The sequence below is a fragment of the Zeugodacus cucurbitae genome, chromosome 6 (genome assembly GCF_028554725.1).
Source record: "Zeugodacus cucurbitae isolate PBARC_wt_2022May chromosome 6, idZeuCucr1.2, whole genome shotgun sequence".
Classification (NCBI taxonomy): domain Eukaryota; kingdom Metazoa; phylum Arthropoda; class Insecta; order Diptera; family Tephritidae; genus Zeugodacus; species Zeugodacus cucurbitae.
The window spans coordinates 48416644-48435874 of record NC_071671.1 but is presented as its reverse complement, the minus strand read 5'-3'; the positions used below and the strand labels follow the sequence as shown (position 1 = coordinate 48435874).

Genomic DNA, 19231 nt, shown 5'->3' with positions numbered 1-19231 from the left:
AGCAAAAAAGATAAATTAAATTAAGCAGCAACAACACGTTAAAGTTGTAAAACTACAAAATGCAATTGAAAACAAAATTTGAGAAAACTAAATTTTAATTGATAGCGATGAAAATGTAATTTGAAGTATACATACATATATGAAAAAAGATAATTAAATTAAATAAAAATATTCATTGAAGTTTCCTAAATGTTAGTGTATTTTATTGTTGTCTGATTTTGTTCCGGATCTAACAACTAAGTATTTCCCCAATATATTAACAAAAATCTTATCAAATCAGGCAAGGAATCATTATGGGTACTTTGAGCTGCTTCCCAAATTCTTAACTCCGATCTGTACTGTCAAAATGTGAACCATCTGTAGGATTCTTTCGACCAGAAACGAACAGCTTTGGCTAATAGTAGCGGAGTTGTGTTCCATCAAGGCAATGCCAGGCCACAGACATCTATAGTGACTCCCCAGAAGCTCCGGGAGCTTGTTTGGAAAATGCATTTACTTATAGTCCCGACCTCGTGTCTCGCTTGAAGGCTGTCCCAGCGTTATGAAATTACCTTCAAAATGGCAATAAGTTTTCGAACAAATCGTGCACATTTACCTAAATCGGATTATTCCAACTACGCTGAATGAAACCGTAAGATCAACGAAAAATTAATAGATTACCTTTTACGAGACCTATTGTACTGTATATTTCAAAGGCAAGGGTAATATAGTAAGAGTTTATTAAGTCATACTTCTTGTTCTTGTGTTGACATAATTCATTATCCAACCATTTTTGAGGGATGTCGCCGAGGTAAAAATCTTTCCGGACATCAATTTCGCTCCGTTAAGACTACGCAAACCCTGTTGTTCGAACAGCAATGAAATTTGTTAGATGATGGAGTTGTATGAGACAGGAAAGTTTTTTAAATACGAGATGATTGAGGAGGATTTTAGGAAGTTTCAGCGTTTTTGTTTTGAAGATTTTCGGGATATTAAATACAATTGGATATCAAAGTTGTTTGATTCTTTTTAAAGTAGTTCTCTGATCTTGAAATATTTTTTTTGGAGAAAAGACCACAAAAACTGAACATAGCGCCATCTAGCTTGCGCTTTATGTAAAAATAAGAATCTTGGTATAACTCCTTAACCTAAAATATAACAGAATAATTCTCAGTTAAGATCGAGTTTCATTGTCTTGTAGATGGAAAGCCTTTGGCTTAACAATTTGGCATAACTTTGATCTCGACGATCAACCGATACCACAATACAGTATTATTTCTTTGCCACGATCAAGGTGATTAATGTGAATCACAAAGTATTGCGACTTCGGCCCTTGATGTGTTTTCTGGCACTTTGGACGACTTACATCGAGCAGCAACTTTTAAGCGGACTGCCAACTGAACTGAAGTTTTATGTTCTTTCAAATATAACGAGATAACTTAAATTTTAAAGCAAAATGACGGGATCTTATGTGGATATGTATTTCTCTTTATTACTTAGATTTACCGAAAAATATATATATCGAACACATCTATACATACATATTTATGGGACAATATACTCGGCTTATAAAAATTACAAAAAAATCATTGGTGTTTTTAGCTTATATGGTATTTATAAATAGTTTTTTCTTCTTCTGCATTTTGCTTCTATTATGTGCTTCTAGGTACATAATTTATAAGAATACATACATACACGTATACATATATATCTGATTAAGAAAACTGTGCAATGAGTTTGTGCTGCTGTAAAAAAATTCGAATAAATAAAAACATTTCTCTTATTAACTGTATTTATTGGATAAGAAAAGGGCGCATCGATGCCTTAAAACTGTCCACCGTACAGTGGCACATTGCAGGTCTTCGACTGTGGTGTGCACTTGCAGCTCTTGCCCGATGGCGCCTTGCTGTTCACCAAGCAGATGCGTGCATCCACGCAACCACCGTTATTGATCAGACAGGGACTATTCAATTGCGGGCAACTATCCTCGATGGCGGTCATGCCGTACATTTTGTGACTGCCGAAGAAAGGCGTCTGAATGCCCTTTTGACGATTGCCAAAAGTATCGACGCTCTCCAATTTTTTGCTGTGAGAAAGAGATGAAAGGTTTAAAACTGGTTCTAGATCTATAAAAATATTTATGTTGACTTACGTTGTCCAATCAGTCCAGTAGAATTGATTGTGTGTGAATGTCAAGCCGAAGGGGTAGGTCAAATCGTTGGAGATTGTACGCAGCCGTTTCGAGTATGAATCAATGCACTCCACCTTCTTAGTACCGGCATCAGCATAGCACAGTTCGCCGCTGCTCTCGAGTATGACCAGTGAATTGGGTAAAATTACAGCACCACTAGCCAACAACGATTCACGTCCAGTACCATCTAAGTCAGCCATTTCGATTTTCGGTGCTTCACGATTCCAATCGGACCAGTAGAGTTTTCTGTTATTACATAGCACATATAAATATACGCTAGAATTCAACATTAAAGATTATGCGCACTCACTCTCTGTATGGATCTACGGCAATACCACGTGGATTAACCAGATTCTTGTTGACCAACACAGCACGCAATGTGGCGTTTTCCAAACTGGCCACCTCAATTGTATCCTTCACCGAATCAGTCCAATAGATGCGTCGTGAAATGACATCAATAGCAATGCCTTCCGGTGACTCAATATCTGTTATAAAAAGTATGTTGTATAAGGAACTCAGTTCTATATTTTTTTGTCTCCAAATCACTCACCATCCGACAAGAAAGTTTTCAAATCTGTACCATCGTATTTAGCGCTAACGATCTTCTTTGATGAAATATCACCCCAGTAAATGCGTCCTTCTACGCAATCCTTATCAAGTCCAATAGCCATCGAAGCCACCGAAATGGGTTTTACATTCTTGCCATTCAACGGTACACGCACAATGACGACACCTTGACTGACGAGCAAGAAACCAGATTCATGTTGTTGACGTTCCAAACACAGTGAGCCATTGCCATAAAACCCTTTAGATGTAATAGAGGAAAGTATTAAAAAATATGTCGAAAGTGTATGCTGAGACGTCTAACAAATAGGCCTAAGTATACAAAAGATTGAAGATTAAGTTATTTTTGGAGGTATTATCAAGCCAACTGGTGGTTCCAGGAGAAATGTGGTAAAAACACCTCTGTGCTGAAATTTTTCTGACTATAAAGACATATGGTATAGAGTTTCCCCACAGAAATTAGGAAAAGTTTCCTCTAAGCCTCAAAGAAACTATTGTCATTGAGGTAGGTCTAAAAAACTTTTTATTTCGGCACATTTAAAGAAAGGGATCCCACAGATCCAATAGACTTCTTATGTCAACCGTAATTTCCACATTCCTAATAAGTCTGACCAAAAAATTTTTATAAACCGTTACGTCAAAGCTCTCCCAAATACTTGGAGTCTCTTAAATTGATCAATTTACAAAAAATATTCCAATTACTCTGAGCTTTAACCATCAGTGTCAATTCATTATTTTCAATGAAGGAAGTTTTTCAAAATAGTTAAAGAAAATGTTTTCTCAAAATTTGATTTGTAAATTATATCATTTGCCAAAATTAACAGCAAGACATGGTCTCTTCACCAAGGGGCTGCAGACACTGTCGCAACCGACGAAACAAAGCCGACTATACACAACAGTGCCGCCGTCGATGAGGCCAAGTGGACCGCAGATCAGTGGTGGACATGCACCAAAGCCAAAAATGACAACAATTGGTGGCTTACGTGAGTTTCTACTACATCCGCTCACTTGGGATCGCAACAACGGTTACTTCAACATATTGCTCGGTTTAGCGATTTTCGGTTACTGCTTTTGCACGGCTTGCAAGAGCGAAGGACCGCGCACAGTTTCGTATGAGCAAAAGGGGAAAAAATAAATACATATTTAGAAACATACATATACAATGTTTGAATGACCTCAAAAACAACAAAAGATAAACCAATTAGAAAGTGTATTCTTTTTTGAGAGGCTGAGTGGCGGGTGGGGTAAGTATTAGCGAGACAGAAAATGAGTATAACTGATAGCGCTTTAGTATATTATTTTTTAAGAGCCTTTGTAGAGCCGAGAGCAATTGAAAGCGAAAGAGAGATTAAGTGTATTTCATAGCTCCATAACCTTACCTTGATTGCAAACGCAGACAAGTCCATTATTGGTGGACAGACATTTGGCGTTCATGTCGCACATCTGTGGGGTGTTGAGACAATTCTGATCCTCCACACAAACATAGCCGTCACCGTGGAAACCAGCATTGCACTGACACTCATACCGAGCTGGATCGCTGTGCATAGACATAATAAAATTTGAGATCAATAAAAAAGTCACTCTACTCTTATTTCCGCATACTCACTCGGTGGGCTCACAGGTGGCATGTACACCACAGTTGTTACGCACATTGCATGGTGGCGGTATGCTGCGGCAACCCTCCAAGGCATCACCTTCATAGCCCTCAATGCAGTCACAGTATTGTACACCCTGTTGCGAGTCCCATTTACAGATCGCATTTGCGCCACAAAAGACTGGACCACAACGTCCAGCAGGCACGCAAAGATCGGATACATCGCGCTCGAAACCGGCCAAGCACTGACAGACGCCGACGATACAGAAAGCATTCTGACCACAGGTGGAGTTATCACGACAATCGGGCGCCAGCTGACAGTGATAGCCATCACCTTCGTAACCCTCCTCGCAAACGCAACGCGACTCCTCGTATAAACAATAGGCATGTGGATCGCAAATGTCGCCGTTCTTGAGGGTAGAAGCATTAAAATATAAAATTTTGTTTTGTTTTTTTATTGAGGCAGAATTTTATGGACTTACATAGGCACAGGATGTGTTGATGAGTTCGCAGTTGTAGCCATCGCCTTGGAAGCCTTGATTGCAGGTGCACGCATGACGCATCTCATTCTCATACCACTCACATGTAGCATTAATGTGGCAGTTAGCATCCACATCACAGGGTACTGCAAATATAAAAATAGAAATTTTAAGATAAAGATTGGTACCGAATCTAGCCCTTGCGGTAGATGGGAACTTAGGCTATGTCCGACTACTCACTTAATTCTTCAGATTTCGAATCGGCGGTGTATTGTGCAATGTAACGACAAGTTTGAGAATCCTCAATCAACTCGTAACCAGAGGGGCATTCGCATTCACCCAAGAAGTTACATTGGGGTTGAACTGGATGTTCATCCAATAAAATTGGTACGCAACGACCATTTTCCAACACTTGATCATGACCACAGATGTGATTACATACGTAACCATCACCCTCGAAACCAGCACGGCATTCACAACGGCTCTCTACGCAATCGGCATCGTGAGAGCAACGCTAAAGAGAGAGCGAAAGAAAGGAAATCATAAATTACATACTGGCAAAAACTTCTTAGCTGCCCTTCAACTCACCTGACACTCATCCTGATAGTTATTGCTAATAATGTACCCTGGTGAATAGTCCTCTTGTTGCCCAATGAGCGTTTCATTTCTCAAGCAACGATAACCGTTACCTTCAAAACCTTCGAAGCAGATACAAGTGAAACCGCCTTCATTATTGGTGCACAGCGCATTCTCATCGCAAGCATGCGTTTGCAATAGACATTCATCAATATCGACGCAAACCTCTAAGCCATCTTCTTGCAGCTGTGGACCATAACCATTACGACAGTCACAGCGATAGGTATCCTCGTAGGGCACACAAATTGTATTCTCACCACAGTTGGCAGTGCCATCAGTACAAGCATTCGACTCAGCATCTACACCGATCTTGGTCAACACACTGGTACGCAAAGCCTGATCACGTTCGAAATAGTCTAAAACAATCTTCGAGGCCTTCTGCAGCACAGTTGTGCCCGTGGGTAAGACTTCATCGTCGAGCAAACAACGTTCAAAGTAAATTGACTGATCCAGTTGGAAGTTGATGACACGATTTTCTTCTGGAACCTCAATCAAATGCGCATGCACGGAATGCAATTCATTCGGCGACACATACTCGTACTCATCCACATAATCGGCCATATGTAATTTGGCATTACTGCTCACCGTTGGTACATCGCCGAAAAATTCGAGCTTCACAGACAGTTGATCCCAGTAGTTCAAGCCCTCGAATGTCTGATTGACAATCAAAGATTCGCCGGTATCAAAACGTACCTTCGACACATGCACGCAATGTCCACCAGTCAAATGATAACCGTTCACTGCACCATGCAATGACTTGGCGAAGAGCCAACCAATGGCGCTGAAGATGGGCACCACTAAACGTAATTGTGCGCCCAACTCCACGCTAACCGGATTAACGGCGGTATAACTGCGCGAATCAGCGGTGACAACATACGATTGCAATTTGGCGCGTTCATCGATCACTTGTCCATTGATTTGACCAGCCAAAGTACCAGTCACGCGTATTGGGTAATCATTTTTGAGACAGTCCTTACCATTACCATAGAAACCCTCGCGACAGACGCAACAGAAACCATCCGATTTTTCGTGACAATCCGAATTGAAACTACAAGTTTTGTGTCCACTATCAGCACAAGTCTCCACATTTGGTATAGCATTGAGTCCTTCTTGATCGATGGGCACCTCAACATTAGCTGTTTCGTTCAAGGCGCCAACATGAAAGATCCAAACACCGGGTACACCAATGTTTGAGTTCTCGCAGAATGTAAAACGCGCCTGTTGATTGTAGATAAAGTCAATCAGATATACGTTTCAAACAGTAAAAGCACCATATACTCACACTATCTGTGCCTGAGCCCTCAATGTAATAGTGACGTCCATCTTCGGCGACGAAACCGGCCTGTGCGCGTATATCGGGCAAGCCCAGAGCGCCAGTCTCACCTTGCAGCCATTGTATGCCATCGCGCGCATAAATGAATTGCACAAATGTTTCCTCCTCATTGGCGATCAGTATAACCTATTTTCGTGTATTTTATATTAATCCAATTGAATTCAATAAAACTTAATTATTTTTACACACCTGGAAGGTATTGAGTTTATCATTTTTGGCACTGAAGTGTCCCACATTCTTCCAAGTGGCCACAATCAGTTTGTCTGGCGCAAACTCCGCCTTATCTGGGAATGCATACTTCACCAAATCGTCGGCTATTTGCAGTTGTTGTGCTTCTGTGGTTTCAAATACCGATATCGAGGTAATATTATATGCGAGCGTTGTATCGACATTGGCATAGAACGGCGCAATCGATGGATACTCTAGCGGGAATGGTTGATTGATATACTCGGGAAACTCGATGTTGAATGTCAATATACCATTGGTGTTGATCTGGAATTATAAAAGAAATTATAAAAAACGGATCGCATTTGTGGTTAGACATCTTTTATAAATAGATATACATATATAAGAAAGCTAAATAAATGATATGAAAGGTTTGAAAATAAAGGTTCGGGCAGCTGATCATCAGTTAATCGTAGATAAAGCTTAGGTACAATGCATTAGAACTACTAGACTATCGATGAAAGTCTTCAGAAATCGTGATTATATGCTATACAACTTGTCAACCAGATAGCAAAGACATTTTTATAAAGATATTTTTTTGAAAAATTATATTTTATTATGGGGCGATACATTCAAACTTTTCGACACGATTTGCTTCAAAATACGCATCGGTCTCGACCTTTGCAGTGACTATTCTATTGAGCTCTGAGAACAGGAAAAGACTATTGTGAACTAGTTACAATAGAAACGGTGGATGTAGAGAAGTTATACAAATTTTCGAAAGCGATATCATTGCTTTGTGTCAAGGTGAATCGGTCGATTATGGGCTTTTGAGACATAAACTTTGGGAAAAACTTTCTCATACTGAAATCCAAATTCCAATTCTCAAAATCATGATTATTATTCCTTTCTTCCATTACAACATTGTGTGGATGTCCGTTTAGTTAATCGCTTTCGATTCTTATAAGGCTCTGTACGTAAGTCACTTACAAATTATTGATTTTTTTCGCAGTCTTTTGAGAAGCTGCAAAAGGTAAGTTCGACGATCTATTTTCATAAGTGATGAGTTCACACAATATAGTCCCATAGATTTGAGGTTTTGAGGTTTGAGCTTATATGGAGAAGTAAAATAATATAGAAAGAGATGGACAAACTGTCGCTGCTAGCATCGGGAGCTTCGATGTCATCAACTTAGGAAGTTAATATGGATCTATAAATCTCATAACCTTAAATTGAACAATCCTTACTTCTATTAAGTTTGGAGAGAATATTCGGATCTTCGGTTTTCGGATCCATCATTCGAAGTAAAAATTTCAAGATAAATAAATTTAAACCGAAAGTTCTGGAGGGTCTTAAGGAGATATGAATCGATTGCTGATTCCGAATATAAACAATCTACAATTTCATCCAAGTTTCTCCCTTCTTCTCTACTCTCACTAAGAGGAGAACTTGGGAGTACTGCTTATGGAAGGCCTATTTTGATTACTGCCATCAAACCAGTATAAAATGACGATATTTTCCACAGTACGCATTCCTTTCACCACATATTCATTATTACTTCAACCAGAGTACCCAGCCGCAAACCAAAAGATCTCACACAGTACCATAGGAAGATGTTATCTCATAAACAAAGAAATGAGATTAATTCATTAATTTTGCAATTAATTTCACTAAACAAATGCATTTCGAAACACCTGTGCTCCAAATTCCAGTTAGAAGTATATACATCTGTATGTCTGACCAACACCAACAACAATGTAAACGTTGCAACAATTTCAACATTTGTTTGTGTTCCATTTTAAAAACCATTTATTGTTTTTTTGTTGTTGTTGCTATTTATAGAACCGACTAGGTGTTGTGTAAAGTGTGGATTATGAAGAAATAACACAAATGTAAAGAGTTTTATAGGCGTATCTCCAGGATGGGGAATAAAAAATTCCCACAAACAACCACACACACACACCAAAAACAACAAAAAACATTAAAGTAACCGCAAATAGCGGTGCTGCCGTCGAGGCATATGGACTGTATGCGTGTGGCAGCTACTGATGCAACGCATTTGCGTTCACTGTGTGGCACACAACGTTGTTGTAATAAGAAACAACATAAAACGCAGAAACAACATCTCAGTGATGAATAAGTGCGATGTGCAGAACAACAACAAAAACAGACAAGAATTCTTAATTACAATAACACATACAAGTATGTATTCTCAACGAAATGTTGCACACTTAACAAATGCCAGCAACAACAATAACAACACAAACAATACATGCATGCAACTAAATTTAGATCGACATTGTTGTTGTTGTTTGTGGCGGCGGCTGTTTTTCATACATTTGCAATGCAACACTCTGGGGAGCAAGTCATAAGCAACACATACTCAACAGACAACAAAAGCAACAACATTAAAATGTTGCTCCTTCAGCGTCTTCTGTTTATTTTTGAAGTGAACCATGGGTGATTTGGTTCAGCGCTTGTTGGAATGCGTGCGATCGATGCATGATTTGTGTTGTAGTTGGTTGCAGCAGAATTAGCTGGCGGGAACTTGTTGCAGAGCGGAGATAGAGCTGGAGCTTAATGATCCAATGATCACCATAATCTGCAGCTTTATTATATTTGTTGTTTGGTTTTTGTTGTAGGTGTATACTTAAATATTCTTACAGAAAAGATTGTTAAAATAAAAGATAGCATCCATTGGCTCCACTCATTGGAAGACTGACTTTAATCTTTGTTGTCGATCACCAAAGATAAAAAGCTTGCCTGAGTTAGGGTGAGTTCTGGTGGCGTCCTTGATCGTATTTAGTATTAAGGCTGATCATAAACCTTTGAAGAACTAGAACTGAAGAATTTCAGAAGATATGCATGAAACTCTATGGATCTATTCTTTCATTCTCATATAACCCAATAGCACTTCATGATCTATTAAAGAATTTTCGGAAGGCTGGTCATAAAAGATTTCCTTTGCTTTTTTTCACGCTTCTCGCGCCGTCACCAATTTTTAAAAAATCAAACGAAACGGTTAAAATATATAAAACATTTCCTCCGAATGCATGCAAACCTTTCGGTTTTTTTTTAAAGTATTTAGTGAACAGAACTTAGTGTTAGGAGAGGAATAGGAAATATCATCATTCGTGGATTGAACTGACTTGATGTTTTGAATAGCTGCAATTTGCGGAATCCATCGGTCGGAACAACATAAGATTAAAAATAATAATCTATTAAGATATGATGCAATTCAGGTCATGCAAAACTAACGGAAATCTGGGACTACATAATTCTTCCTCGAAGCCAACTATTCCTTCATCCATTGAATGGCATTATGAAATTTGAATTGACATTCCTTGTTCAATGTAATAAACCACCATTTCCGGACCCCATCTGTGGGTTCAACATGACATTATATTTTTTGAAATATAATCTATATTTTTATGAATTATCTAATAGGAGATGATATTATGTTTGTGGTAACAAACGATAAGAAAGTTTTTTGAATGCCCTCTGCTGCTCTTGCAATAGACCTCAACTACAGATCCAATCTCTCAGAATAATTGAGATTATATCATTCATAAGAAAGTCTGGCATTTTTGGCCATGTGTTCAGACAAAACTGAACGAAGTCATTGGTTTGGATTGGATTGTATACCAACACAGAAAACTCCTGGCAATGCGATACATACGATTCATGATCAACTTTCCTCGGATGTAGTTGGTATTTTCAGTAGAAGTGGAACTTACTAAGTTCTTTTGTTAACAAGAAAGAGGTTTTACCGTTAGCCAATACTACGTAAATTGAACAGATCCGCATTTTTATACAGCCAACGACTATATACGGCAGCTTGGAACAAAAGGAAGAAAACGTTAAGACTGCTATTATTCTAAATGATGGTGGGTTCAAATTCAAAATTTCACTACGGAGCGATTAATTTTACAATTCAATAGCATTAATAGAGATTTTATTCCAAGTAAAGTTCATAATAAACAAATATACTTTGGGAATGTTTTCCCTACCGGGCATTGTGGCTACTCATGCAATTAGTCACACCAGCTGTAGGGTGTGATGTTGCGATGCAAGTCAATTAACAAGCTCATTAGATGGGCAACAATCTCCAACCATCTATTAAATATACTTAAGAATGTCGAATGTAAGTGCTCAACACACAAGTGCAAATGTCGACATAAATCCCCCCAAGTATGTAAGTCAGAGAATCATGTGATTATGTGCATCGGTATGTCTGTATGTAGTGTGTGATCAATGAAGTGGTTTGTTTTTATAATGCCGCACATTTGTTTTCGCTTTTATTTTTATCTTTCCTCTTCCGGGCACTTCCCTCCGCAAGGATCATCTCAGCATATCTCGCTTAATAGAGTGTTTATGCTCGTGAATTGAAGTGCGTACTTAAGTACAAGCGATTGTGTGGATTGCATGCTCACAAACAGATGATATATATGAGTATACATGGCATATATGTGCGCCACTTAGAGACCCTAAGCAACTAGCAATGCGTTTCTTACGTACCTTCTAATAGGAAAACAAGTGTGAATTACATTTCTTTTTTTTTGTTTTTGTTCCGCTTATGTTGTTACAACAAAGATAAGAATGCAGCGTGTCGATAAATTTCTGAGCTAATTGGCGCTTTAATGATCCACAATTTGCCGCCTCATAAATTAATAAGTCAGTCAAGTAATTTTGAACTAGAATTCACTCAATATCAAAAAGAAGATATGATATGAATATTTTCACATTGGAATTTAATCTGTGATTTCAAAATTAACTTTACGGATTTTTAATAAGCCTTGTCACATTCAAAACAGTTTTAAAAATTTATTTAAATCAATATTCTTCCTTGTACTATATCAAAGACGGACGGTCAAAGTTTGCACCACTTTGGACGGCCCTTAGCTAGTTAGTTAGCTTAGATCATTATCCACGTACCCCACATAAGTTAGTTACGGAGTTATATCACGTAACCTATGTATGTATGTATCCATTTTGCGGTCCCATTTTTGACATGCTACGGCCGTCAAAAGAAAGTCCAGTGAAGTATGGGACATGTTTTAAAAAGTCTCTAAAAAGATTAATTTAATTATATAACGGACCGTCGACCGAACATCGACCGTGATCCACTAACTCGTCGCCATACTATTGAAAGTGTAAAGGTACATCATGTATAATATAAGGAACAGACTTGATGGACGATCGGAATAAAGGAGTTAGTTCTTTAAATCCCAATATAATATCTCTTTCGATTCGCTTTTGTACAGCTTGATGTCATTTGGAATCTCCTGAGAAACCAAAGCTTTTTCGACCTGGCAACAAAGTTTCGAAACCATTGAAGCTGGCATATACTGATCGAACTGACAACGATCATATTTTTCACTTTCTTTTCGGAGAGAAGGCTTGCAACCATTTTTTATTTCATCTGACTGGCTGCAATTAAGGTAGCAATAGGCATACTGCTTCGAAGTGCGACATCGTTCACAGAGGTGTGTATATAGCGAAAGCGATAGCAGAGCGGCAATACTGTCCTTGGATTCAATGGCAGTACACTCTAAGCTAGTAAGGGAGTGTCTAACATCGTTACCAAGCGCAGGGTCTTAGAGATACGGATGTCGAACCTATCTAAGTGAGATTCTCAGCAGTTGCGGAAATCTACCCTTTAACTTTACCTAACCTAACTGTAAACTGGCTAGTGAAACGACTAAATGAGGTGGGGTCTTAGTAAACCACTTAAACTATTAGAGCTCTCAAAGTGGGCGAACTGGACATTCACCATATCACCCAGAATCTCAGATGAATGTTGAGCTAATAAGTAAATAAAACTATTGCAGAAGAATAAAAACAAACTCTTTTTGCTTTATAAGACTGTGCTCTATAGCATACATATACAAAACAAATATATAATCATCTCACGCTCAAATTCGCAAAATCAGTCGTTTACTATTCCGACTTAATAAACATAAATCATAATTTGCTTCAAATTCTCGCAAACATAATTTCCTAACATAATTAACTCTCTTTGTAATCAATTAAATACTCAAATTGCACACACCACCAGACGAAAACAAAGTATTTCAAATTAATCTGTACATCTGTAAACATTTGACATGATAACACAATTTCGAGCGTTCAGCTTTGCTTACAAACACAACAACTTATTTGCATATACACACAAACATACTTACTTACATATATAGTACAAATACACATCCAACATAATGCCCAGAGAAAATAGATCACAGACCTAAATGAGACAAAGCAGCTGTTGTTGCACTTCGAACAGCAACAGTCCACACAACACCTTACACTCTCTCATACCTACATACATAAAGTATATACTGGCATCCATAGATGCTGTGAGTGATTGATTGGGAATCTTAATATAGAAACACCATTTCTGTGCAAAGGCACAGAAGGCAGCACGAGATCAAATCGAGTTTATTTACACCGTCTCGAGTGTCTATTTGCTTTCGTACATACGTATGTGACTATATACATATATGTTAGAATATACATATATATCGGTTGATAAGATTTTTCGTTGCACTGATTATAAGTACGGAAATTGCAATAAATTTATTCAATTGAGTATTTTATATCGAAATGGATTCAATGAACCCAATTATATAGACATTTCGGACACATTGGACGGATTGCGTGTTCCTTAAAAGATTAAATTATATTTGAACCTAGAGTTACATAAAAAAGAACTTGAAGGAGGGTTATATTATTTTTTTCTTAATGTTCCAAGAGTCATATTGACTTAAGGAATATTCGTGGAGAGGACAATCAGCATATTATATACTTTGACTGAATTCTGAATAATGAAATGAATCAAAAAAATCTTTTAAAAAGCATGAAACAAAAAACGAAAAACTAAAAAGGTTTTACGAATTGTTTTTTAGCCACAAAAATGTACTGTATGGCATTAACTGCCTAAGCGATTCTATAAAGGTTAGGCAATAGTTTTTCTGATTTGAAACTACATGACCTGGAGGTGTTCATTATTGAAATATTTTAACGAAACAAACTACTATCTTTGAAAAAGTTGTGTTGAGTCAAAGTTCAGTTGCTGTAACCGAGTTCATTGAGTGCGTGACGACTCGTTTGGTCCTGAGCTTAAATACTCCACACTTTTTTTGATATCAGTCTCAATTGACTACTGGCACTTCTCACAAACGGTATAAGATAAATAGATTTGATTTGAGGAACATACTGCGACATAAGGTCTATTGTGCCCTCTCCTGTTATCACAGAATACCATCCAGCCCTGTCGCTTTAAGACTTAGTAGCTCTATAGGGCTGATGAACGATACTTCCCCTTTGGGGATAGAAAGGCCCCATTGCCTGACTTCGTAACCTCGCAATCTCATGCCAGTCCAGGAGTTGATGCTCAGGTGTTTCCGCTGTCAGATCACAGAACTTGCACTGATCCAACGAGCAGATTCCGAATTTGTTCAGATGACACCTTATTCTGCAATGGCCAGTGTAAAGTGCTACTATTTGTCTCATTTTGTTTCTTGGGAGCGCTATAAGTTGGTTGAATCTATTCCGGGTGTACTCCACTAGAAACAGTTCGGAGTACCGAAGCCCCTGCAAGTGCAGCCAATAGCTATCTTCTAATATTTATCAAATTTATCTTCTAATAGTCGATATCTGAGAAGATGCCTACCAACAGCAATGAAGAGCTCCGGCCTGGCGGCCTACCAACCGCGGCCTATTTAGCTAGTTGGTCTGCAAGTTCGTTGCCTTGCATACCTTTGTGTCCTGTTACCCAGGACAAGATTAAACTGTTCTTGCTGCAACCTTTGTTAAGTTTTTCAATATCAGGTAAGAATAGATTTGAGGAAAGAGCTGGTTTCAGAGTTATCTAGCCTCCAGCCTATAACACTAACATAACTGATACGAATACCATAAGTGTGTATATTTGTATTATGTATGTATATTTAGCAACGAAATTTTCTGCAATTTACGGAAATAAATGGCGGAATATTTAGACTATGTCGCCCACTTTAGCGCCACATTTTTTATGCAGTCATTGTCAACATTATTTCGGCTACAAAAACTTGTATTTATTTAGGCCTCACTAGTTTAGTGAGATCTTAATTGAGCGCAACGCCGCCAAATTGACACTTAAGCGACACACTTGTCTGGGAAGAAATTATTTTGCTCTTCACTTTTATTAGCCGCATGGCGCAGTGGTTAACGGCTATTGGCCCGCATTTTTCTTTTTTATAACGCACAGGACATTCGACATTATCTATGTATGTATGTATATATTTAATGGCCACATGTGGCACCAGTGATATATAAGTGATTCTTTATTCTTAAAAAAGCTGTCACTCGCTGGCCCACAGCCAAACATTTGCGATCTGTCAACTTACAAAAATTATGAGCTTTGTATTTTTATAGGCATTTTAATTTTGTGACAATTTTAACGCGAAACGTCTGATTTCTCATTCGATGTTTGTTAATTTAATAATTTTTGTGAAAATGTTATGGCGCGAAAAACATGGAATTCTCTGGTGGACATTTTCGCTTTAATTAATTCTTTTTTTAACACATGAAGCTCTGAACTTTGTGATTAATCATGTCGCACAATAGTGTGTGTGTGGGTGTTACCCCAAAGAAATGTACGATCTATCAGTAGATGCGTAGATCTATATATATGTTCCATTTGATATTGTTTCAGTGACAGCGCCTTGTTAAACAACCAGTATTGTACCATCTGACAATTAATTTTGATTTATTCTTAATAAGAATTTCGAAAATATGCTTTGAAGATGTATCGTGGTATATATAGATATACATATAAATAAATAATTGTAATAAAAATATGAATGTTTCGAAAGAAAATACTACCCGACGTGCTTGGAAGCAGATGACTATAAAATATACATATGTATATAGACAATATCTCAAAGATTCACAAAAACAAGGATCAAAAGACCGCCTAAGAAAATTGAACACCCTATAGCTTTACTGTTTTCAACAATGTTTTTCACTTCCATACCAAATACAATGTGTCTTCCGAAATTGATTTTCTTTGTTAAAATAATTAAAGGATTAATAACTTCTCAGTATTACTCGAAAAGCTATACTTTCTGTCGATACCAGAAGCAAAAGTATCGAAACTTCACATGTAATAGGTAAGAAACAATCTCTACGTGTTTTAGAAGAAGAAAAATATTTTAATAGTTTTTTTAACATCTATTGATGTTTGTATGTCTTAAGAATCCTAAGGTTTCGAGACAAAAAATATAACGCCATTTCGCAAAATAAATCTAATTTAGTTTTAGACATCCATTAGACTTTAACAATTTTAGACTCACCGAGCACATTTTTTTCGGAATAGCTTACAGAATGACACAAAATTTCTTTGAACGACTTTAGTCACTCCGAATTGTCTTAAAACCGGTCAAATTGATCCTTCTATTTGCATGCATAGTATAGCTTTAATAGACATAATAATATAGACTAAAAGAGAAATCCTCTAAATATGTTTTCGAATTAGTTAAACTGGATCAAAATCCATGTAACGGTATTATTGAATACTTTTTAGATTGAAGGATATGTATCATTGCTCAATGAAAAAATTATCAAACCAAATATTTGAGAAAAGGTCATTTAGTCCGACATTCTCTGACTTGATCATACTCAAACTAATTTATATAATATATGTATGTCTCCTAAAATGTGAAGTTTTCAGATTCCCTCGTCAGAGTAGTACAATTACGCTGAATTCACAGTTATTTTTTAGGAATATGTTGCCTAATAGATCCATATACCTCTGACTTCAGATAGTGTTGCAGAAGAGCTCTGAATTTGAAGTAGTTTCACGAAACCTTTATAGGAAAATCACTAAGATTATATTAAATCAACTCCAAATATACTTACAAAAAGTTTATCATATTTTTCACTGTAGAAATTGATGGATCTATCCAAATCCAGTGCGACAAACTCGCTATCACCCTCATTCAAATAATGAATTGGCAACTCGGAGCCCTCCTGATGTTCATAGAATATATCGGCGCCCAAAGTATCCACGTAGTGCTCGTACTGAGCGGAAGCGCTGGCAGCCAGACACAGCAACAACGCCACACACAAATATTGTGCAATATTATCCTTGGATTTTGTCCACATTTTCAGAGCACAACAAAGCACAGTTCTGTTAAATATTTTGTTGCTCACACAAGAATATCTCTCCACAAAAATAAAATTGATTTGTTTTCCAAAAATTTCACAATTTTCTTAATTTAATACGAAATCACACACTTTTAAATCTTCAACACAATCGCACGCACTTCTTCTTGTACATGATTGCAAGTAGCGGCACAGCGGCAATCCACGAAAGAAATTAAAATTCCAAAAATATATTTTTTAAAAATAACTTCTCAACTGAAAACAGAGTTTTCACTTTTCCGTTTTTAATTTTCCTTTATTTTGTATTTTGGTTTTTGTTTTTAGTATTAAGTATTTTCCGCTGCAGAAAGGCCAGTGAAGCTGTTGGATCTTGGTGTATGTATGTAGTCTACTTGGCTCTTTTGGCTGTTGGGGCCAGCACTTTAGTTCGGACGACTCGACGAATCTGTATTCGGAATTTTGTAGAGTACCCGTTAGGCGAACCGTTCGCTTTTGCTACACTTTCACTACTGATACGAATTCGAATCGATTGGATCCTCCTGAGCCACGAGACAGACAGCGTAGACAAGACAGACACACACGATCAGCAGCGGCGATCAGATCAGCGATCAAAGGCGCGGCGGCGTCTTATTGGAGTGTTGGATCGCGTTGGCAGCGGCAAGAAGACGCGTCTGTATGTTTACAGTTATGTGCGAATGTGTGAATATGTGATTTTTACGCTTCAATGCAGACTGAGACGTTGGCGCTGCTGACGACGTTGGCCGCTCGGCGTTTGTTCGGTGTACGGTGGCAAATAGCGCGATCCGAAGGAAAGTCTTGTATGCTCTCGATCTAGCTTGATCGCTTTTTCTTGCAACAGACAACAACAATACTCCCATATAGGCGGATATGTGTATGCCGATGAGGGGGTTCGTTTGAATGCTTATATTTTAAGGCGATCGTGAAGTGGATCCTAAGCAAATGCACTTCCTATAGGAAATGCATACACTACATATGTATGTACATACATACAAGTGAATGGGTCGCTGCCGGCGAGTTTTTGGTTGACAAAGTATACCGCAAAAGTCATTATCACCCACTCAAAAATCTCTTAATGGATGTGTCAAAGAGGAATGCTGGGAATGCATCGATGGAAATATTTTTAAAAGAGCTCTAAGTTCTGCGATATCTATATAGTCTTGAGTATATATATAAACAGCTACATAATTTATGAACTTATATATATTTGATATATAAATATAGATATCCATCTAATTAATATCCATGCTGTAGGCCTATGAAAATTCATTCGTGGTGCCACTTGGTTTTATTTTATTATATTTTTTGTTGGCGCATGGCACACACAGCCACACACATTTATTTATGACCACTTAGTAAATATTTTATTATTGTCGCATAGTCTAAAATTAGTTTTAGTCAGTTCTTTGGTGCTGTAGTTTATGTTTTATGCGGCGTCGAGTCGACGCGTTGCCGCTTGCGTCACAGCGGAACGTGTCTCTTGCAATCGGTTAACAAGCTATGAAATATGATTTTTTATATAAAATATACTACATATTTTGATATTCAGATATTCTTATTTTAAATTATTCTTCACTGCTTATAGATCTTCTCCATAAATCATATTTTTACTAGACAACAGTAAAATTTTTATTTTATTTTATAATTTAAGATGTAAAAATATTATTAAATAAAAAATGAACTCATAAATAAAAAAAAAACAAGAAAATTCAAATATCTTATGCTACACGGAAAAATACTGTATAAAATTATTAAATAATTTCTTAGAACTGTCTCAAGGTGTTCGGCAAAAGAATTAATTAAAAAAGACAAAAATAATGAAACAGCCGGTAGCTTTTTATATAAATATACATACATTTGGAGAAGTGTGTATGATATTCACTTTGGAGACTAGAAAAACACATAAAATTGTTTATTTTTAGTATTCATTTGAGAACGTGGCTATAAAATTTAAAAATTAATTAAAATTATAGTAGTTCTACAAATAGTTTTAAGGAATGCTGCCGTGTTGACAGTCCTTGGTAGGATAAAATTCTGTTCCTTTCCAGCCACGTACACCCGACTGTCTTGACAAAGCTTGAACTTTTAGACTCTAACAAGGTTCCAACGTTCTTTCAAATCCCCGACTC

The 19231-nt window shown here is 37.3% G+C and overlaps 1 protein-coding gene across 1 annotated transcript; it reads right to left on the bottom strand.

The window, feature by feature from the left end:
- Positions 1-1446: 1446 nt before the first annotated feature.
- LOC105218441 (nidogen) lies at positions 1447-17609 on the bottom strand. Its single transcript, XM_011194021.3, has 12 exons — positions 16839-17609; positions 6966-7268; positions 6726-6902; positions 5396-6661; positions 5048-5321; positions 4811-4953; positions 4341-4738; positions 4114-4271; positions 2721-2975; positions 2481-2655; positions 2132-2416; positions 1447-2065 (listed from the first exon to the last, which is right to left on the bottom strand). The coding sequence occupies exons 1-12, from the start codon at positions 17082-17084 to the stop codon at positions 1804-1806; spliced, it is 3942 nt and encodes a 1313-aa protein (XP_011192323.2). The 5' UTR covers positions 17085-17609; the 3' UTR covers positions 1447-1803.
- Between the last annotated feature and the right edge of the window lie 1622 nt (positions 17610-19231).